Genomic DNA, 23,914 nt, shown 5'->3' on the forward strand with positions numbered 1-23,914 from the left:
TACTTCTTATTTCCTACAGACCCATATCCAATCAAGCACCAAATAAATCTAGTCCATTCTACCTCCTCAAGGGCTTTCAAATCCATTTGTCTGTGTCCTGTCTCTATACTCGACAGAGGACTATTTCCTCTCACCTGGCTTACCACAACAGCCTTCTACTCAGGCCCCTGGTCTTTAGTCTTGCCCCTCATCTGAGTCACTAAGCAAAGGACTGTGAGCTTGCAAGTGATCCCATCACAATTCTCCATTTTCATGTTATACCATCCTCCTATAACTATGTTCTCTTCATACTAGTCTTCTTCAGTTTTCAAATACAAGTCCTTTTGTGCCTCAAGAACTTTAACATATTGGATGGCTCCATTGAACCTGTCCTGTTTAAAATTCATGGCCTCAGAGATGCTTTCCCCACCATCCTACATAAAATAGGTCCTTCATTTTCTATAACCAAAGCATTCTGCTCTTATCAATTATCAAAATTTGAACTTTGGTCGTTAAATATCCACTTTCTCTCAGAAAAGGAACAATATGTTGTATTTACACTTTAAACTTAGCCTATCGTACACTGCTAGGCACAAAGTAGATGATCAATAGATAAATGCCAAACAAAAGAATAGCTGAGAGTAAATGGTACTGAATTACATAAGATAAGAAATTTCCTTCCTTCTTCCTTCCCTCCTTCTTTCCCTTTCCTCCTTCCTTTCTCCCTTCATCCCTCCGTCCCCCTCCTTTCCTTCCTTTCTTTTTTCTTTTCTTGCAGTACTAGGGATTCTACCCAGGGGCTCAAGCATGCTGGACAGGGGATCTGTCACTAAGCTACATCCCCAGTGTTTTTTACTGAGCCAGAATCTCTTTAAGCTGCCCAAGGCTGGTCTCAAACTTGTGATCTTCCTGTCTCAGTCTCCTAGGTTGTTGGGATTACGAGTGTGTGCTATACCTTGTGTAGTTGCATAGAAAGTTCCTTTAGGTAATCATTTTCTCTTTAAGGGGGTTGCAATGATTATGTTTTATTTGATGACTTTGGCTTCTAAATGATATAAACATATGATTTATTTCACAAATTAAGAGTTTTCTGGATATATGTAAAAAATATTTTAATATATGAAGGAAAAAATTAGACTGGCCTAAGGTAGTGATAACACTAATTTGTGTTTTAACATAATTTTGGCTTTAATAGCATCAAGTAAAATCCAGTATTTTCTCTAAAGCATCACTCCATCAGCATATTAACACTCAATAAGGGCTGTGGCTGTGGCTCAGTGGTAGAGTGCTTGCCTTGCACGTGTGGGCACTGGGTTCAATCCTCAGCACCACATAAAAAAAATATTGTGTCCATCTACAATTAAAAACATATTTTTTAAAGAAGACTCAATAAGATCTTCTGCCTTTAAAAGTCATTCTGATCTGCTCTAGTTACTTCCCATATATCTTTCCCTTGTAGTAAAATTTCTCAACAGTTAATATATATTCACTCCCTTCCTTCCATTCTCCTTTGAACCCATGACAATGGGCTTGCATCTCTCCCATTCCAACAAGCACTTTCCTTAAGTCACCATAGGGTTTAGCAAAAGTTACATTCAGGGCTGAGGGAATCTAAGAGATTTTACCTCTAATTACAGAAAAATGCTAATTACTCCAAATTACTGTGACATTTTAAAACTGCTAGATAGAAGACCAGGGATATAATATTGAGCTAAAAGCATGTGCCTAGCATGTGTGAGGCCCTGGGTTTCATCCGGCAACAGGAAAAAACAAAAATAAAATGAAAAACTCCCAGTTAGATGAAGCTTTTTATAAGCTTAAAATCCAGTTTATTAATGTTATCAATACACTAAAAAACCTAACATTTCTTTAAATATCAACCCATACTTTCTATTTACATATAAGTTATTCAAATAATCAATACAAGAATTTCTTAAACTAAATATCCCTAACTGTTTATCTTCTGCAAACTCTGGCTCCTAAACAAACATAAGGGACTTAGAAGTAATGAGATATAACTTAAGTGAGAAAAGGCAAAGATTGGCAGAATGAAATTAATGTTCTAAGTCTTATGTTAACTATATTTTCTCCCCCTATACGTCAAAGAATTTTAAATATAGGATGTATCTGACAGCTGCAAGCTGTGTACTTCAGGAAAAGTTGCTGTAGAGGTATATGTTCAGATAATTGTCCCTCATATTAAGCAGAATTTAATGTGCAATGATTCACACTAAGAAAATTCTTCAAAATACAGTGATTTTAATACCTGGAGATTTTCTAGCATCATTTTATCCAGAGCTTGAATGAAGTCCTCATCTTCTACACAAGGTACATGCTTAAGTCCACCTCCTTTAATCATTACCTCCTTATTAAAACAAAACAAAAACAAAATCAGAGCAGAAATTTTAACTGTAATGTTTTATAGTGCAGACCCTTTTTGTATTGATAACATGCTCAATATAACTTGAGGAATAAATAACTAAAATATAAAACCTTATTGTTAAAAAAAACTTTTTATTAAGAAAATGGCTAGAAATATAAATTGAAAATACATTTCTAGAGATATTTTTCAATATTCAAAAGAAAACTTCAGTCACTGAAACTCAAATACTAATAAAATGTTACACAATTTCAAAATGGAAATCTTTTAGCCATACTTACAGTATTCTCTTCATCAGTTTCATTTTCCTTATTGGAATCTGTAAGGTAATCTGTATTTTCCTCCTCCTCTTCTTCTCCCTCATCATCATCATCAGAACCTTCCTGAAATTGTTAACATTAATGGAAGATTAAAACACTTTGAAAAGGATCACTTTACTTTATATGCCTTGAAAGACTTTTAAATGCCTGTATAATTGTTTATTGTTCTCCAGCTTCAGTCTTTTATGTAGTCTGCTTACAATGGAGGGCAAAGTCAGCTGACAATACTTCCTACATACCAATAGCTGAACACCCACCTTACCAGCTCCCAATGATCTAACAATATAAAGATCAACTGTGGAAACTCTTCCTTGAATTCCACAAGGTACAAGTTTCCTGAACTTTTTGTGTTCTCTGAAACTAATCCTTGCAAGGTTGAACTTCTCACCATAGTTCTTTAATACCTACCTAAATCTGCAAAGTTCAACTTTAACATTGTTACTGGTTAAAAGCAATGATACTGCACTATATCTTAAAAAACGCTTTAAGTTTGGATGGCATTCTTGCATACTTGGTTTTGTTCACTCTTTCCAATTCCAAAGATGAAGAGTGAGTTTAAATGTTCCTATTTTACACATGCAAAAAACCAAGGTTTGGGTAAGTTAAGTGCCTTGCCAGAGGATATACTGCCAACAAGTGGAAAAGCTAGCTCTGCTGCTTCCCTAACCAGTGGTTTTCAAGTACTACTTCCCCTCATCCCACAGTTAGTCCTCAATTCTCTGTCAGTTGAAATTCCTTCTCAAACAGAAGAATCCTTATGGATAGTCAAAGGATGAAGCACACAGTGGAGTTCCATCTGTTAATCCCTCCACCCCAACAATATAATTCACCCCCACATGGTTCCATAGAAGTTAAAAAACACACAAAAAAAACAACTACTATCTAACTTTTCTCATTTCCCCCTCCCCACTTTCTTAGCAACCACTATTACTTTCCTCTCCTACCAGACGCATTGTTTTAGCTTCCACAAATTAACAAAACATATGGTATTTGTCTTTCAAATACCAACCACAGTCAATTCAGTTCTATCCACTGTGGCACAAAAGACAGTTTCATTCTTTTATATGGCAGAATAATATTCCACTGTGCAGACATACTACATTTTCTTCCAAACCCATAGAAATGGTTAATATAACAGGAGATGGTAATGCTAATAATGCTGATTTGGTCATTACACATTATATTCAGGTACTGAATTACCATACTGTATCCCATAAATGTGTGTCAATAAAAACAAAACCAACTAATTACACTAAATTAGACACTTCTCATTATGCTAAGAAATAATAACTGAGAAATATAACTGAGAAAATAATCTCTAAAACAATTTAAATTTGTAATACTTTTAATGTATATGACAATTTCCCAACTCCAACAGTATATTACTATTAATATAGACATTTGGAAATTCTTAAGAGTTCTTAAAATGAAAACACTTCAAAAAATACATAAACACAGTACCCTTTTACCTCAAATGGATCAATTTTTTTGAGGCAATTTTATAACTAAAACTTAAATTGGTAAGAAGATGCTCTTAAATCTGCCCTTGAAAAAATAATTATTTCTTAACACCTAAAAGATATTTCCTATTGAAAACCTAAGCCAAACTAAGTTAAGCTGTATTAAATGTTTTCCTCCTGCCTTTTATTTTTTATATTATTTCACCAATAAAGCTGTCCCTCAGTATCCAAGAGGTACTGGTGCCAGGATCCCATAGATGCTAAAACTCACAGATGCTCAAGTCACTTATATAAAACAGCACAGGATTTGCATATAACTTATGCACACCCTCTCATACTTTAAATCATCTCTGGATTACCTAAAATACTGAATACAATGTAAGTGCTATGCAAAAAGTTGTTATACAGTATAATTTAGAGAATAATGACAAGCAAAAAGTTTGTACGTGTTCAGTACAGATGCAATTTTTCCCCTGAATAATTCTGATCCACAGTTGGTTGAATCTGCAAAGGGCCAACTAGATATAATGTATTAATTTTTCAAAGTAATAACTTAAATAATTTCATTTTTCCCAATCCTACTGTATACTATATAATAATGGGTGAAATTAGCAAGGGTTTATCCATGTACCACAGAATCTGAGCTGGTGAGGGCAAACAGGAAGGGCAGCATGGCAAAAGACAAACTGCCCAAGTTCAAACACTGGCTCTGTCAACTACTACATCCTGAGACCTAGGACATATTACTTAACCTATCTTGTGCCTTTGTTTCTCAGTTACCTCAAGGGTGGTATTAAAAAAATAATAAGAAATATAAGAAGCCATCAAAAGCCTACCAACCAAGAAAAGTCCAGGACCAGATGGATTCTCAGCTGAATTCTACAAAACCTTCAAAGAAGAACTAATACCAATACTCCTCAAAGTATAGAAAAAAAGGGAACCCTTCTTAACCCTTTCTATGAAGCTAGCATCACTCTGTTACCAAAACCAGATAAAGACATTATCAAGGAATGAAAACTTCAGACCAATATCCCTGATGAACATATATGCAAAAATCCTTAATAAAATTCTGGGAAAATGCATACAAAAACATATTAAAAAGATAGTACACCATGTTCAAGAGGGATTTATTCCAGGGATGCAAGGTTGGTTCGACATCCAGAAATCAATAAATGTGATTCATCACATCAATAGACTTAAAGTTAAGAACCACATGATCATTTCAATAGATGCTAAGAAAGCGTTTGATAAAATACAGGACCCCTTCATGCTCAAAACACTAGAAAAAATAGGGATAGTAGGAATATACCACAACATTGTAAAGGCTATCTATGCTAAACCCACGGTCAACAACATTCTAAATGGAGAAAAACTGAAAGCATTCTCTCTAAAAACTGGAACAAGGCAGGGATACCCTCTCTCACCACTTTTATTCAACAATGTCCTTGGGGCTGGGGAGATAGCTCAGTCGGTAGAGTGCTTGCCTTGTAAGCACAAGGCCCTGGGTTCGATCCCCAGCACCCAAAAAAAAAAAACAAAACAAAACAAAAAAAAACAATGTCCTTGAAACACTAGCCAAGGCAATTAGAGACCAAAGAAATTAAAGGGATACGAATAGGAAAAGAAGAACCCAAGCTATCATTATTTGCTGATGACATGATTCTATATTTAGAGGACCCAAAGAACTCCACCAGAAAACTTCTAAACTAATAAATGAATTCAGCAAAGTAGTGGGATATAAAATCAACACTCATAAATCTAATACATTTCTATTCATAAGTGATGAATTATCTAAAAGAGAAATTAGGAAAACCATTCCATTCACAATAGCCTCAAAAAAAAAAAAAAAAAAAAAAAAAAAAACCACCTTGGGAATTAATCTAACAAAAAAGGTGAAAGACCTCTACAATGAAAACTACAAAACATTAAAGAAAGAAATTGAAGAAGACCTTAGAAGATGCAAAGATCTCCCATGTTCTTGATAGGCAGAATTATTATCAAAACGGCCATACTTCCAAAGGTACTATACAGATTTAATGCAATTCCAATTAAAATTCCAATGACATTTCTCACAGAAATAGAGAAAGCAATCATGAAATTCATCTGGAAGAACAAAAGACCCAGAATAGCCAAAGCAATCCTGGGCAGGAAGAGTGATGCAGCAGGTACCAGACTTTAAACTCTACTACAGAGCAATAGTAACAAAAACGGCATGGTACTGGCATCAAAATAAGACAGGTAGACCAATGATACATAATAGAAGACAGAGAGATAAACCCACATAAATACAGTTATCTCATTCTAGACAAAGGTGCCAAAAACATACAATGGAGAAAAGATAGCCTGTTCAACAAATGGTGCTGGCAAAACTGGAAATCCAAATGTAGTAAGAGGAAATTAAACCCCTATCTCTCACCCTGCACAAAACTCAACTCAAAATGGATCAAGGAATTAGGAATTAGATCAGGGACCCTACACCAAACAGAAGAAAAACTAGGCCCAAATCTTCATCATGTTGGCTTAAGACGAGATTTCCTAAACAAGACCCCCAAAGTGCAAGAAATCAAAGCAAGAATCAATAAATGGGATAGATTCAAACTAAAAAACTTTTTCTTAGCAAAGGATACAATCAATAATGTGAAAAGAGAGCCTACAGAGTGGGAGAAAATCTTTTCCACACGCACTTCTGATAGAGCACTAATCTCCAAAATTTATAAAGAACTTACAAAACTTTACACAAAAATACCAAGACCCCAATCAATAAATGGGCCAAGGAACTGGACAGACACTTTACAGAAGAAATACAGGCGACTGATAAACATATGAAGAAGTGTTCAACATCTCTAGTAATTAGAGAATTGCAAATTAAAACAACTCTTAAGATTTCATCTTACTCCAATTAGAATGACTATTATCAAGAACACAAGCAATAATAAGTGTTGGCGTGGATGTGGGGAAAAAGGTACACTCATACATTGCTGATGGAGTTGCAAATTGGTGCAGCCACTCTGGAAAGCAGTATGGAGATTCCTCAGAAAACTTGGAATGGACCCACCATTTGACCCAGCCATCCCACTCCTCAGTTTATACCCAAAGGACTTAAAAATCAGCATACTAAAACATTGAAGAAAGAAATTGAGGAGGACCTTAGAAGATGGAAAGATCTCCCATGTTCTTGGATAGGCAGAATTAATATTGTCAAAATGGCCATACTACAAAAAGTGCTATACTAATTCAATGCAATTACAATTAAAATCCCAATGATGTATCTTACAGAAATAGAGTAAGCAATCATGAAATTCATCTGGAAGAATAAGAAACCCAGAATAGCTAAAGCAATCCTTAGCAGGAAGAATGAAACAGGGGGTATCGCAATACCAGAACTTCAACTATACTACAAAGCAACAGTAACAAAACGGCATGGTATTGGCACCAAAATAGGCAGGTAGATCAATGGTACAGAATAGAGGACACAGACACAAACCCAAATAAATACAATTTTCTCATACTAGACAAAGGGGCCAAAAATATGCAATGGAGAAAAGATAGCCTCTTCAACAAATGGTGCTGGGAAAACTGGAAATCCATATGCAACAGAATGAAACTAAACCCCTATCTCTCACCCTGCACAAAAATCAACTCACAATGGATCAAGGACCTCAAAATCAGACCAGAGACCTTGCATCTTATAGAAGAAAAAGTAGGTCCAAATCTTCACTTTGTTGGCTTAGGATCAGACTTCCTCAACAGGACTCCCATAGCACAAGAAATAAAAGCAAGAATCAATAACTGGGATAAATTCAAACTAAATAGCTTTCTCTCAGCAAAGGAAACTATCAGCAATGTGAAGAGAGAGCCTACGGAGTGGGAGAAAATCTTTGACACTCATCCTTCAGATAGAGCACTAATCCAGAATATATAAAGAACTCAAAAAACTCTACACCAAGAATACAAATAACCCAATCAACGAATGGGCTAAGGATATGAACAGACACTTCACAGAAGATCTACAAGCAATCAACGAACATATGAAAAAAATGTTCACCATCTTTAGTAATAGGAGAAATGCAAATCAAAACTACCCTAAGATTCCATCTCACCCCAATTAGAATGGCGATTATTAAGAATACAAGCAACAATAGGTGTTGGAGAGGATGTGGGGGAAAAGGTACACTCATACATTGCCGGTGGGGATGCAAATTAGTGCAGCCACTCTGGAAAGCAGTGTGGAGATTCCTTAGAAAACTTGGAATGGAAACACCATTTGACCCAGCTATCCCACTCCTCGGCCTATACCCAAAGGACTTAAAATCAGCGTACTACAGAGATACAGCCACATCAATGTTCATAGCTGCTCAATTCACAATAGCCAGACTGTGAAACCAATCTAGATGTCCTTCAATTGATGAATGGATAAAGAAACTGTGGTATATATATATATACAATGGAATATTACTCAGCCATAAAGAATGATAAATTTATGGCATTTGCAGGCAAATGGATGAAATTGGAGAATATCATGCTAAGTGAGATAAGCCAATCTCAAAAATCCAAAAGGCAAATGATCTCACTGATAAGCGGATGATGACACATAACAGGGGATGGGAGGGGGGCAAGAATGGAGGAAGGAGGGACTGTATAGAGGGAAAAGAGAGGTGGGAGGGGTGGAGGGAAGGAAAAAATAACGGAATGAATCAAACATCATTACCCTATGTAAATGTATGATTACGCAAATGGTATGCTGTTACTCCATGTACAAACAGACAAACAACATGTATCCCATTTGTTTACAATAAAAATAAATTTAAAAAAAATCAGCATACTACAGTAATGCAGCCACATCAATGTTTATAGCAACTCAATTCACAATAGCTAGATTGTGGAATCAACCTAGATTCCCTTCAGCAGATGAATGGATACGGCAACTGTGATACATATACACAATGGAATATTATTCAGTCATAAATAAGAATATTATGGCATTTGCAGATAAATGGATGGAATTGGAGAATACCATGCTAAGTGAAATAAGTCAAGCCCAAAAAACCAAAGGCCAAATGTTTTCTCTGATAAGAGGATGATGGTACATAATGGAGGTTGGGGGGTGCAGGGTAGGAGAAGAATTTAGGATTACATAGAGGGAAAAGAGAAGGAGGAAGGGGTGGGGGTATGAAAGATGGTGGAATGAGACAGACATAATTACCCTATTTACACGTATGATTACACAAATGGTATGAATCTACAATGTGCGCAACCATAGAAATGAAAAGTTGTACCCCATTTGTGTACAATGAATCAAAATGCAGTCTGTAAAAATAAAAAACAAAAAATAAAAAACTTAATAATAATAATAATATAAACACAGAGCTTAGGATAATGACTATGAATACAAGTGCTTAATAAATAATGAATCAGCAAAACTGAATCCTGTATTTTCTAAATTATGGACATGCTACAGGAAAGTAGAGTTTTAGCAGAAAACTATTTACTGAGTTTACAGTTGCCTTTGAGTTACAAAGATGATATTTAGGAGAAAATACTCTGGTTGGGAGGTGCTAAGATATGTACAGTTTTTGAGAGTTGGGACCACAATAAAACCAGAAAAGTAGCTTGGTGGGGCGGGGGCAGGGATGAGATGGGGAATTGAACTCAGAGTCTTATACATGCTAAACATGTGCTCCACCACTGAGTTACACACAAAATCCCACTTTTTTGGGAAGAGTTGAATCCTAGCTTGCTCTTGGAGTAAATAGTTGTAGAATATTCTTCACTGTTTTTATTCCTTCATAATAAATCTTGCTTCTTCAATAATTCTCTCCTCCTTTTATTTGGATAATAGTCATTCCTCTCAAAGTAAACACACCTTCTCTCCTCCCAGACACAGGTATATGGATCCTCCAACTGAACATTTTGCTTGCATTTCTCCTTAGTAAACACACATATATCATGTACAATATTCACTCTTCAACTGGAAATTTAATAGCTTAAATGACAAAACTGTCAAAATAATAAAAGTTCAAGTTTGGAAATGAGAAGATGTATTTAGAGAGAAAATATAATACCTCAGAACTCTATTTTTTAAAAAATTTTTTTAGTTATAGGTGGACACAGTACCTTTTATTTATTCATTTTTATGTAGGGCTAAGAATCAAACCCAGTGCCTCACATGCCAGGTAAGCACTCTACCACTGAGCCACAACCCCAGCCCCTCACAACTCTTTAAGAAATTTATATGAAAATTAGTCCTCTTTAATATTCATATATACTGAGCATGTTGGATTTATTAAATCTGTTCGTATAATTAGTACAGCAGTAAAATCCAAAGACAATTATTACTATTAGTCTAGAAATATAAAAAGAAATACTTTTATTTCCCTTTGTTGTTATAAAATACTTAATCCAATTTAAATTTTATTACAGAATGTTTTTAAGACAATTCCAATTTGAAAACAAATCAATGCCATTTATTATACTGAAACTAATTATAGAAACACATTCCAGTTCTAAATTTTTATTAATTTATTTTTATCTACTTTAACTGTGTTCTAAGGTTGGAATAAGAAAATGGCAAGAAATAACATTTATGAAAGCGCATTTCCTACTGCCTACAAATAGTAGCCAGTTATAAAAAACATACATTATTGTCTATACTGTTTTTTCACAATCTTCTTTCCCCCTCCCTGCTCCTATGGGTACCCTACCACAGAACTATATCCCTAACCTTTTTCATTTTTTATTTTGAGACAAGGGATTTCTAAGTCACCCAGACTTGCCTTGAACTTGCAATCCTCCAGTCTTAGCCTCTGAAGTAGCAGGAATTGGAGGCAGGTGCCACCAAGCCCAGTTATAATCATTCATTTTTAAATAAGAGTAAAGCGATTTATTATGCAATCAAATCAGACCAGATATTCACTAATGTTATAAACTTTGAGGGCTAAAGAAAAAAGAGCCTTATCAATTTTTACTTTGTACTTTGGAAAATTTTAATTATCTTAAATAACTGGGTCTTTTCTTTAATTCTAAATAGAGTTTTTAAAAACCCACCTTATGAACTGTATGAATGCTATAAATAATATTGTTTAAAAAATCAAACTCACATTCTCCCAATATTTATATTTTTTATACAAACAAACAAAACTTTAAAACTTTAATTCAATTTCCTTACTTAAATAATTAAGTAATTAAAGTAAGTAAATTATTTAAGTAATTAAGTAATAATTTAAATAATTCAAATTCCTTAAATAAATTTTGTTTTAATATTTAATTAAGATTATAAATTATCACACTATCTTAAACACTTTTTTTTTTTTTTTTGCAGTACTGGGGATTGAACCCAGGGCCTTGTGCTTGCGAGGCAAACACTCTACCAACTGAGCTATATCCCCAGCCCTTCCTAAACACTTTTTAAAAAAAAATTTTTTTTAGTTGTTGATGGATTATTTATTTATTTATGGTGCTGAGAATTGAACCCAGTGCCTCACACATGCTAGGCAAGCATGGCTCTACTGAGCTACAACCCCAGCCCCCTTAACACTTTTTAAAGCACCCAAGGAACACAAGAAAAAGCACACACACTAAATTATAATGATTATATAAACTTACATTTACATGAAAACCAGTGAACAATGTTAATTTTTTGGTTTAAATTTTACTTTCATTAGTATTCTATTCCTATCCTTATTTATCCTACTTTGTTTAAACTTTTTATTTTCTAATTTTATAATTTAAACATATAAAAGTAGAGAAAACAGTATAATGAATCCCTACGTACCCATTACACAACTGAACAATTATTAGCTCATGGTCAGTTTTGTTTCTTCATATATTCCTAATCATTCCAGCATTATGAAATAAATTCCAGACATCCTTTATTATGGAGGCAACTTTTCAATTTAAGCAGGTTTGGAAGAAAAAAAAATGATAAACTAACTAAAACTATCGGGTTGAACCATATGAACATGTTAAAATTGGTAGGAAGAGCAATTTCATATGGTTTGACCTAACAGAGTTATAAAAACAAAAAGGGTATGTCAATTATTACAGTACACAATGTATTTCCCATTGGAGCTGGGAAAAATAAAGCAAAGCTTATTAATATCTAGCCAGTAATTTTGTTTTTAAGACTATAAAACCCAGAGGTTAAAAAGTTCATATTTAACAATGAAATTAAAAATACACAGAAGAAACATGGTTTTTCTCTGAATTGCTAAATGAATAAAAATTCAATGAGTGGTCTTTTTATTACCTTCTTTAAAAAATCTTAATTAACCAAAGGGTTTTATAACAGAAGTACTATTTATATTTACTCTAAAGAAATCAGGGGGAAGGGATCTTATTTTGACTATTAAAAAATTCTTGATTCATATAATCAAAATACTCTTATACAAATATACCTATTTGCTATAAATAAAAGTCATCACCTCTTCTTCTGGCTCATTTACTTCACTTTCATTTCCAGATTGTTCTTCTGTTTCAGCTCCCCCTTCTTCTTCTTCTTCATCTTCTTCAAGATTTTCTCCTTCTGTAATAGAATCTTTTGACTCTTTGTCATTTACAAGGCCTTGAAATGAGAAGAAAATGGAAAAACAATTTTAAAAGTTTAGTTTTGTACACTGTATCACTTCATTTAAAAGTATGCATTAAGTAAGAGAATTCAAAACCATTTTCTCAGAACAATTATAAAAGATCAGAACTGAAAACTACTGTGAGAAACATTTAAAAAACTAAATGTTTAGACCTATGTTTCAAGAAAGGACCACTGATAATATTTTCTAACCATTAGTAAAAAGGAAACTAACATGTATGTGTGTATGCTCTTTCCCCCCCCCTTTTCTTACAGTATCAGTACTTGTAGACTGCCCTGTTTAATCGCAAGTCTCAGATACACAAAGGCAAAAAGCAGCCACATTTTTTTTTTAAGGTTCAGTCTCAGGCTTATATAAGATACAGGCACACTCTACCAAATAACATCTCAAGAATCTCTAAAAACTCAAAGACATAAAAATCATGTTACTTGAATGGAGCTTTGATTCACTGAATGCTGCCAAATTAAGACAAAGAACAATTTTATAATAAAAAAATAAAGAAATAAAAAAAATAAAGAAATAAAAAAAAAAAAACCAAAAAAAAAAAAAAAAAAAAAAGACAAAGAACAAGGTGAAAAGACAGCAGTTTGTCACCACATAGCTTACTATTTTTTCTTCAATAACATTTTTTCCCTCAGGGAACTTCCCAGCCTGAGTACTTCCACCTCCTTGTGTCCATACCACATCTCAATGCAAATTCATTTCCTTATTGTCAGAATTTCAACCTACTCTACTTTCGAGATGCACATACTATGCACTTATGACTATTTCCCACTACTTCTTCCTAAACTTTCTCCTATATTTGGTTTAGACTCTTCCTGTCAGTGCACTGCCTTGAGATCTTGTTCATCTAACAGCCTTCTCAGAAGAGAAGAGACTTATTACGTTCTTTCAAATTCCATCCACTCTTCACATTCAGTGTTAAGTTTTACCCTCCTGTATAAACTATCACCAAGTACTTCAAACTCTTACTTTTTCTCCTGCTTGCTGCTAAGAGCACCTATTGTAAACACTTTACATTTGATAATATGCCATGCTTTTCTTAATGATTTCATAAATGTTATATCAAATAAGACCCTGAAGGACAAAGAACTTGTTTTATACATTCAAAACTTAACTGAGGCCATATATTGCTAAATACACAGTAGGTGTTTAGTAAATACTTGCTTAGTCACACAATCTTAAAGGACTAAAGCAGGAAGAAACTTTAATGATAACTTGATTTAACCCTCCCCTTTTATGAAGACTGACGGCCACAGATTGAATAACCAGGACAATCAATAAAAGTAAAAACTGACTACAGTGTTTTACATCTACGAAATTGACAAAAATATGGAAGTACAGAGTATTAAATTATACATGTTCAGTTTAGAAAGAAAAAAATGAAGATAGATGAAGCTCAGAGATCTACATCAAAAGAGCAATAATACTGAGAAAAAAGTGTCTCAGATTGCGATTCTAATAAACACTTTCTACTCATCACTTACTAGTTTTTGTAGACACAAATAATAGATTCCATGCATTTATGTGTTTATTTGGACTTTATAAAGCAAAATATTGGACTGTCAGTTATCAAAGGCAAATGATTCAAGTAAACCTCAGCACTCTTAAGTAAAAACATCAAAGTGGTAATAAATTCATACCTTGTGAAACATTATTATATCTTTCTTATATTTACTTAAAACATGCATCATGGGGAGAACTGGAATATATATGTAGTTTTGTTTTGACAGTCAGACTTTCAATTTGTAAGGAAAATATATGCTATTGCTCATACATTTTCAATTGCACTGCAATTTAGTTTCAAAACAATTTATTAGTATTATAGTTCGCATTTGCTAGCCAAGTTACTAACCCCAAGGAAAGTGTCAATGTAAAATAAACAATATGGTTGAAAATGACAACATATAAAAGACATATGGAAAATCAAAATGCAAAATACAGAGTAAAATTTAGAATATTTAGAGTGCTAGAAGTTTATGTGGGAACCAAAATAAAATACATTTCTTCTTGAATTTGAACTGCTTGGTGTCTCAATTTTCCTACTCCTAACAAAGATGATAATCATTGTAATCCCTCCTTTCAGATTTTTAAATTTATATTTCCCTGCTTAGTTGAACATTTTCCCCACAAACTTAACATCAGAGACAACACAGTCTTTTAATTCTGTCTTGAACAGTTAACTCAATTACTCTTCTGAGTACAGGAAGTACTCAATGAAAACACCCCCTGCCCTCACTTTCATGTCACCCTCACTTACCTATCTGTTGGGGTGTTCTATTTTATCCTCGATTTACTTGTGCTCTTAAAGTAATAAAATTTATCATGAAAGTGATTTTCCTTTTAATTTTAGTAATTTCTAATTGTCTGAAGTTTTTGAATACCCAAATACATATTTTTGTGTGCTCTCTTCTATTATTTTAAAATCTGGAAGCATTAGCACCTGTTCAAATATTTGATAAATAACAAGATCTAACTCTTAATCCATCTAATTCACCTGCATTATACTATTTTAAAAGTCCTAGGTTCATCATTTACTAAATTGTTTTATATTTAATTGTAACTATGTCTGGGCTTACAAATCTGTCCTATAAATTTTATTTCTTAACTTATAAAATACTTTTTGCTTTAAAATATAAGTTATTCTTATGCATTTTTTTCTCTTTTCATTTTTACTTCTCTCATTTCTGTTCCTTATATTTATAATACTAGATGAATTTTCCATAACAGAATTAAATATTCCTACTATCATTTTAGTTTTGTTCTTAAGTTAAAAAAATGTCTCAGCCAGTGTATTTTATCTATCGTGAGAAAATCAGAGGTACACTCAAAAATAACATAAAAATGTTATTTATAGTGATGCAAAACTGGAAACAACCTAAGAATCCAACAACAGGATTAAACAATTATGGCACATTTAAAGAAAGGAATATAGTCTATGAGAAAACAAAGATTTTAAAAGAATACTTAATGTATGGAAAAAATGTCATGATATATTAAGTAGAACCAATTCAGTTATAAAACTACGAACACACATCAAAAATTTAAAGAGAATAGAAGAATATACATGAAAATATTAATACATGATTAGCTTTCTATATAGAATATTGGTGGTATTTTCTCAGTATTTTTTAAAATTACTGTCATGAACATTTATTAGTTGTAATAATATTTAAAGTAATTTTTAAAAAAACATAAAGGAATGCTGTTGGGCACAGTGGCACATGCCTGTAATGCCAGCAGCTCAGGAGGCTATAGGAGGATCATTTCCAGTTCAAAGCCAGGCTAAGCAACTTAGTGAGAATCTAAGCAATCTAGTGAGACCCTGTCTCAAAATAAAAAATGAAAAGGGCCGGGGATGTGGATTAGTGGTTAAGCACCCCCGGGTTCAAACCCTGGTCCCAACAAAAAAAAAAATAAAATAAAAGCTGGGCATGGTGGTGCACGCCTGTAATCCCAGTGGCTCAGGAGGCTGAGGCAGGAGGATCAGGAGTTCAAAACCAGAGTCAGCAACTTGTTAAGACCCTGTCTCTAAATAAAATATAAAAAGGGATGTGCTCAGGGTGAAGTGCCTCTGAGTTCAATCCCCGATACCAATAAATAAATAAATTAATTAAATAAAGGAATGCTTTTAGTGTTTTCCTATTAACTACACTGTTAGCAGTGGATACTATAAAATGAAACAACAAATTTGAAAGTGCTACCAAAGGCAAACACTACATTATCTTACAGTTTTTCAACAAAAAATTAATTTAAAATAGTTATTTTTGTACTCATCTTCCTGATATTTAGACTCTAAAATCAGGAGGAAAATGGAGATGACTTGGAAGCATACTGACTGTAGCTGCTGATATGTTTAGTTTTACTCATAAATGATAACCTATTTTCCCCTCTCCAGACTCCTCCTAAGAAGCCCAAATCTTCGAAGGACAAACATATTATTCTCTTTACCACTACCAAACTGAATGTTACGCTAATATTTACTCATGCCCCTGTGCAGTGAGTATCATTCATGAAAAGTTTTTGGGCAATAAGGTTACAACTGAACAATTTTAAAGCATACAAAGTATATGAATTAACTAAGTTTATCAATTTATCAGTAAATACATTGATTGAAATGATCATTTATTCAATTAGAAATATAAAAAGAAAAACCAGATAACCTGGGACAATGTTGAAAAACCAAGAAGAATTACCTATGCCTTTGTGGGCTGAATAGTAGGGGAAAAAAAAAAAAAATCAATACTTGTATGGTAAGTAGCAGTACTTTGAAAAATACAGAAATCAAAGCTGGGCATGTTGGTATACATCTGTAATCCTAGCAAGCAATGTGGGGCAGGAGGATCACCAGCTGTGACAACTTACAGAGATCCTATCTCAGAATTACAATTTTTAAAAAGGGCTGAGGATGTAGCAGTGGTAGAGTGCCCCTGGATTCAATCCCCAGTTCCACAAAAAACAACAATCATATTCTGCAAAAGAACATTTATCTTTGGAGAAAGCAATCCTATTAATATACTCAATATAATATAAAAAATAGTTTGAAAAGAGAAAAAATTCACAAATGCCTTCACCATGACAATCAGTTCTTTAATCACATACAATGTAGTCAATTTATGTAGTTAATGTAACTGGTTAAGGTAAAGATTCACTAATGATAAGACACAAATGTACCAAGGGCTAATGGGGAGGAAAGTAATAGCTTAATAGTCTAAAAATGTGTCATTTTGAAAGGACCACAATAATGCATGCTAAGAGCTATTAGCAAGCAAACCAGACTGGTACAGCTATACCTTGTACCTGTTATCTCTGTTGACAAAGTTAGTCGGTTCCTACAGTCCCTAGGCGGAGATGTTTCAGGGCTAACTCTTCTCCCAGAACCATCTTAGAAGGATACTGAGAAGTATACAGATAATCCTTGGCACATTTTCTCTGGTCCTTAGAAACAGAGGCAAATCTACCAATGAATAAGGTCTGAAATTCAGTAGCGTTGTTCCAAATTTTTAACAGGTATTCCCTTCTGCAGTCTCTAGCCTGCACATTCTTAGAAATAATGCCTGCCGAAAATATACATTATAAATGTAAGAGATACTTTCATAAAAAGTAGAATTTTATAAGCAACCAAAAATTCTAAAATTAAAAGGCTGACAAAACTGTATTTTCCCATCATATTACTTGCTTCAAGTACTACTTGACTGTTTTACTCCAGCTTGAGATTACTTAATGAAACCAAGGTTGCCACACAGGTTTCATCAAATGCTATTATCATGATGGAAAACAAAGTATACAAAATGTAATACTCTGGTAACATTACAAAATAAATTCTAGAAACAATCTGCCAAAATCACCTTCATTTTCTCTCTGTAATTAGTTGCTTACCTAGTTTTATTAAGAATTCTCGTTCCAAGTCGTGTACCTGCCTTATGGATTCTTCCAGAGAATTACAGAGTTTGATCTTTGGTCTTAGCAGTTCTAGTGTATCACTGATCATGTAATCTATATCAATAGGAAATGGATGGTCTTTTGTCCAAACCTCCAAACTTTTCTTCCACCAAACATAACGCTGATAACAAATGAAAAAAAAAATTTAGCTATAATAACAAAAATATTTTAAAATAATAAATTATACTGTGATGTTACCTAGTTTTAATAACTAAGCTAAAAGGTTGTATAAGAAGCCTACTATTTTCAGTAATAGTCAACAGCATGGTCCACTTAGTGACTTTATTTAAATATCTTTTTATTATAACTGCCATAGGTTTTTACTTTTAAGACAAGGAAAATTATAAATAAAATACCAAGTAAAAATCAGGTACTCTGAAACCAAGATTGAAACTCCACTCCTACACCCCAGTTTATATATTTAATATTATAAAAACAATGAGATTCAAAGCCACAGTTGTGAAAATTTTCATTCATCATTTTCTCTGTACTAATTGCTTTGATTTTTTAAAAATCAAAATATGGATATATGATTTTTGAATTATATGAAATCAGTTATCATCAACAAGCATTTATTGAACATCTACTGTGTATATGGCTCCATGTAGTTATTTTTTTCTCTTTCCTTCTATCTTGATTCTCTTGTTCTATTTTTTTGTTTTTTTGCTTTAATTCCTAAACTTAGATCAACTAAAAGTCCAATCTAAGAATTTAATAGTATATGAACAGGTATTCCTCTGGGTGCTTCATTTTTTTCCCTCTCAAAGTATGGACCTAACCTGGGAACCTGTTAGAAATGGAGAATCTTGGTTCCCAACCCTAAATGGACTGAATCAAAATCTGCTTCATAACAATCTTCCTAGGTGATGTGCACACACATTGAAGTTCAGAAGCACTGCACCAGTGATCCTTCTAGCTGGTCATCTGAAATTTACTCTCTGGTATTCGAGGCAGAACATAATGACCTCATTTTCCCCAGCCTCACCCACTCCTGACTCCCATTTCCTTGGTGTATCTCTGCAGAGATATGCTCTGTGATAATCACTTTGGAAAAGATTTTTGCCTCTTTTGTTCCTGGATATTTCTGAATGTCTCTTTTGTCTCAGCCCAGGGAGGTAGAATCCAAATGAGGATTCTGTTATGAAAGAGACTCCACTTTGGATGCTGATAGTTATAGCTGCTATTTTGTAGCAATATTCTTGTTTCTCATAAATAGTCCCCTGCTAAGATAGTTCTTAAATATAGCAGGGAGTTTGAGCCCCAACTCTGTAAACTCTCTTCTCCATTTTTTGCTCACCAATTCAGAAAATAAAGGAGTAGTAACAAGTTATACTATATTGGAAAGATATAGTGGTAGGATAAAAGTAACAAACTTCCCAAGTATTTACCCTCAACTTAATACCAGCCTCTGTGTGGATTTATTTTTAATATCTCAAGTTATAATATTAATTCTATCTTCTTTATCAATGGGTAAAATGAAATTACTAACAATTATTGATTATGTAAAATTGTATATTATTGGTATTTCATTAATATCTTTTTAAAAATATTTTTTAGTTGTCCATGTATCTTTATTTTTATTTATTTATTTATATGTGGTACTGAGAATCGAACCCAGTGTCTCACACGTTAGGTGAGTGCTCTATCACTGAGCTACAACCCCAGCCCCTCATTCAGTAATATCTTAAGAACTTGATAGTGAGTTGTTCACCCTAGTCAGTATCTTATGGTAAACAGTGATTAGGTTCCAACCAATGAATCCACAAATTAACCTCGGGGTACAAATTATAGAAGTTGTAGAACTGTCCCTGTATTTGTACTGAATTTAATTTATAATGAACTTATTATAAATCACAAGTTTATATAGTTAACTAAAATTAAGATATGGAAAACACAACCCAGGAGTTTACTAATATAGAAATGAAATTTTTTTCTATGTTACAAATAACAGTTTTTCTAAAATAATAAGGTTTTCCTTCTCCAAAAAAGAAAAAAGAATCTTTTAGAAACAATAATTTTGGACTTATACCAGAACATAAATGAAAAGAACATTATAAACTGCATACAAATCATAAGTAATTTAATTAATAAATTACTGTTATTAGATACCATAATCCAGATTATTATGCCAAGTTCATAACTATATCAAAATAATTCCCAAAATTAATCAAACATAAAAGGAGTAAGCAATTAGAACATTATTATAAAATATAATAAAACTTTCAAACCTCTAAAAGCATCCTTACGTGAATAATAAAAATAACCTAAATATGAACACATATTATACAAATACTATAGTATTTCTTCAATAATGTTCTGGAACTCATGTAATGCATTAAGTGATGCCAAAATGCATATTCTGCCGATATACCTGAAAATACACAAGGAAGCAATCAAGTTTTCGTTTACTGGAACCTCTATCAAAGTACTGGCCGCAGGTATCCAAAATAGTGCATACTAGTCTAATTCGGAAAAGATGCTCAGGAGGGTCCAGTGAACTTGGAGAACCATCAGTGTTAACACCAAATGAAGTAAAAGAATAAAGAGTTCTGAAAATAACTGCTGATTCTACCATTCGGTAATTATAAAGTTCCCCTAAGAACTTGGCGCTGCTGATACGTCTCTGGTTAAACTTAGGTTGATTAACCTAAAAAACAAAACAAAAAAATAAATTTTTTCCATGTAGTATTTGAAAGGGGAAATTCTCTAGTTTAACAATATCAACTACTGAAAGAACACTGAACCGTGAGACAACAATGGTTTCTTTACTCCCTTCTAATAACAGGTTCTTGCTGGGGTTCTTTTACTGTCCCTAGGAAATGGACACCTTTAAAATGTTATAATAACAAGAATGTATTAGATATTAAATTATTAAGTTATCATTAAAGGAACTGTTTTTAAAGCAAGTAATTCTCCCTATCAGCCCCCATCACCTATTTTCTTTGTATTCTATGAAGTAAACAATATGCCTAAGTTTTATAGTAAGAGGAAAGTATTTATAGAAAATTCTTATGTTTATCAACTTTTTCTAATTAGTAAGCTTACAGATTCCTATAACTTAAGTCTCAAGAATGACCCAGAAATAATAAACCTCTAATACAGTGTGCTAAAATAAGCTTAACGAGAGCATCAGAAAACAGTTTAAAAACTACTCCAGTGCTAACTAGCCTGAGGTAACAGCAGAAAATTGGATACACCACAGTTTATTAACAATAAATCACATAGAAGAGTTACTTTGGATTAGACAGAAGGGAGTGAAGGGAGGGGAGGGGGTATGGTGGTAGGAATGATAGTAGAATGAATCGGACATTATGACCCTATGTACATATGTGATTACACGACCTGTATAACTATATCATGTACAATCAGAAGAATGAGAAGTTATACTCCATTTATGTATGATGTGTCAAAATGCATTCTACTGTCATATATAATTAATTAGAATAACAATTAATGTAAAAATATATTTATATATGATAGATGTGAGAATATAAATGTATTTGCCAAAATATCTATGCTTTTCATATAAATGCCCATGATTATACAGGCAAGGGTTTTTGTGTTTCGTGTTAGTTTTAGGGGTAGAAGTACATACAGGGGTAGGTCTAGGGTTAGGGTTAAGGAATGAACACGTATATCAATAAAAATGAATTAAAAAAAAAAAAATAAATAAAAACAATAAATTACTAACTCTGAAAAGATAATAGTAAATGACTATTATTTTCAATAATAGGATTCAAAGATTGTTTATATTCTCCACGAACTCCAATTTGGTTATGTTAAAGAAGTCCTTGTTACCTCCATTCCCAATCGAATATCTTCTAAAACTCCATCCACAACATGGATCCCAACATCCTCTTGGTAGAGCACTAGTCCTGCTAAGAGGTTGGCTACACAATGAATACTATTATATTTCACATTCCAGATGTTTATCATACAACAAATAACATAGTCTTTCACTTCTTGGTCCTGCCAGGGCAACTTTCGCATCTGTCTCAAAACCTAAAGGAAGATAAGTTTTTTCAAATTATTAGATAAGAATATGGTAGTCTGAACAAATAATACAGGTACTTTATTGTTAATGTACAGAGACACAGAACTTTGGAAATGGGAAATACTTTATAAAGTGCTTTTATCAGTCTTTTCACTTTAGGGATAGGAAAAATGAGATTTTCTAATGTGAAAATTTATTTTCATTTTCTGTAAACCTTTCTAAATTTCCTAGAGTTTCTATTCTTTTTTTTTTTTTTTTTTTGGTGGAAGTGGGAATTTAACCCAAAGGTGCTCTTCCACTGAGCTACACCTCCAGGTCTTTAATCAATCTAACAGTTTAGAGTCATACATTCAGGGCTGGGGAGATAGCTCAGTCAGTAGAGTGCTTGCCTTGCATGCACAAGGTCCTGGGTTCGATCCCCAGCACCACACAAAAAAAAAAAAAAAAAAAAAAAAAAAAGTAGAGTCATACATTCAGATCACTGAAATACCCAAGGTTTACCAAAAATAATATGTTCCATTCTGTGATATTATCTGATATAAATAATCTCATTACTTTAAAAAAAATCACCAATTTCTGACAAATAAACCCAAGGTCAACTAGTTAGAAGATCACATAAGAAGGCAACTACTACATCAAGACTGATGTTATGTGTTATGGTTTGGATATAAGGTGTCCCCCAAAAGCTCTTTGTTAATACAGAAATATTCTGAGGTGAAATGATTAGATTGTGAGAACTGTGGCCTGAAATCAGTTCATTTCAGTCTGAATGGACTAACTAGGTGGTAACTGAAGGCAGGTAGGGTGTGGCTGGAGGAGTGAGTCACTAGAGGCATGCTCTGGAAGCATGCATCTTCCCTATGGTCCCTTCCTTTCTCTCTCTCTCTGCTTCTCTGGTTGCCATGAGGTTAACTGCTTTTCTCTGCCTTGGCCTTTAGCCATGATGTCCTGCCTCATGGTGGGCCCCAAGCTATGGACTGAGACCTCTGAATAAACTTCTCCTCTAAGTTGTGTTTGTTAGGTATTTTGGGTGCGCTAACACAAAGCAGACTAATACACCGCACGACAACCTTAGTTTTCTCTTGTGTAAAATGGGAAATGACAAAAGTACTTATACTTCAATTTATAGTAAGGATAAGACAACCTAAATCATGTGAAGTAATAGGAAAAGTGGCCCATTATAAAGGCCTCATACATGCTAATTTTACTATTTGAAAACTTCTATTAGTAATAAAGATAATTATTAGAGCTCTACATCTATTCAAATTCTTTCTTTTTGATACTATTAACAGATTGCAAAATATTCCTTTCATGTTTATATAGTTCTATAATCACTGAACATGTTCTCATATCACCTTCACTGTAAAAGTCAAGGTCCTCACATAAGTACTCAATACTTTTCAAACTTTTAGCCAATTCTTGCTTTACCACTAAGACATATTCCCATCCTTTTTGAGACAGAGTCCCCTAAATTGCTTAGGGTCTCACTAAATTGCTGAGGCTGGCTTTGAACTTTCAATCCTCCTGTCTCAGCCTCCCAAACTGCTGGATTACAGGTATGCACCACCACACCCGATTTAGCCAACTCTAAAATTGTTTTAAACTACTGCATGTGACTCTGGAAAAAGGTTTCAATTTTCAAAACTGCACTATGAATCCTTATCACCTTCTATCCTATAAAAAATGATTCTGAACTGTATTGTGTCATAGAGTTAACCAAGAAATGTTCAGTTCAATATCTTAAAAGTGAAGTT

At 33.4% G+C, this 23,914-nt stretch overlaps 1 protein-coding gene and 1 non-coding gene across 2 annotated transcripts in view; both read right to left on the bottom strand.

Annotated features, from left to right (window-relative positions):
• Upf2 (UPF2 regulator of nonsense mediated mRNA decay) overlaps nucleotides 1-23,914 on the bottom strand; it is a 106,723-nt gene that overhangs the window by 13,499 nt on the left and 69,310 nt on the right. Inside the window, 6 exon segments of the mRNA XM_053743280.1 lie at nucleotides 2,246-2,344; nucleotides 2,641-2,742; nucleotides 12,560-12,699; nucleotides 18,104-18,287; nucleotides 20,538-20,813; nucleotides 21,965-22,168. Coding sequence (XP_053599255.1) covers nucleotides 2,246-2,344; nucleotides 2,641-2,742; nucleotides 12,560-12,699; nucleotides 18,104-18,287; nucleotides 20,538-20,813; nucleotides 21,965-22,168 — 1,005 coding nt within the window.
• Trnaa-cgc (transfer RNA alanine (anticodon CGC)) lies at nucleotides 11,452-11,525 on the bottom strand. Its single transcript has one exon. It is a non-coding gene; the product is annotated as a tRNA-Ala (tRNA).

The sequence above is a fragment of the Sciurus carolinensis genome, chromosome 12 (assembly GCF_902686445.1).
Source record: "Sciurus carolinensis chromosome 12, mSciCar1.2, whole genome shotgun sequence".
Taxonomy (NCBI): domain Eukaryota; kingdom Metazoa; phylum Chordata; class Mammalia; order Rodentia; family Sciuridae; genus Sciurus; species Sciurus carolinensis.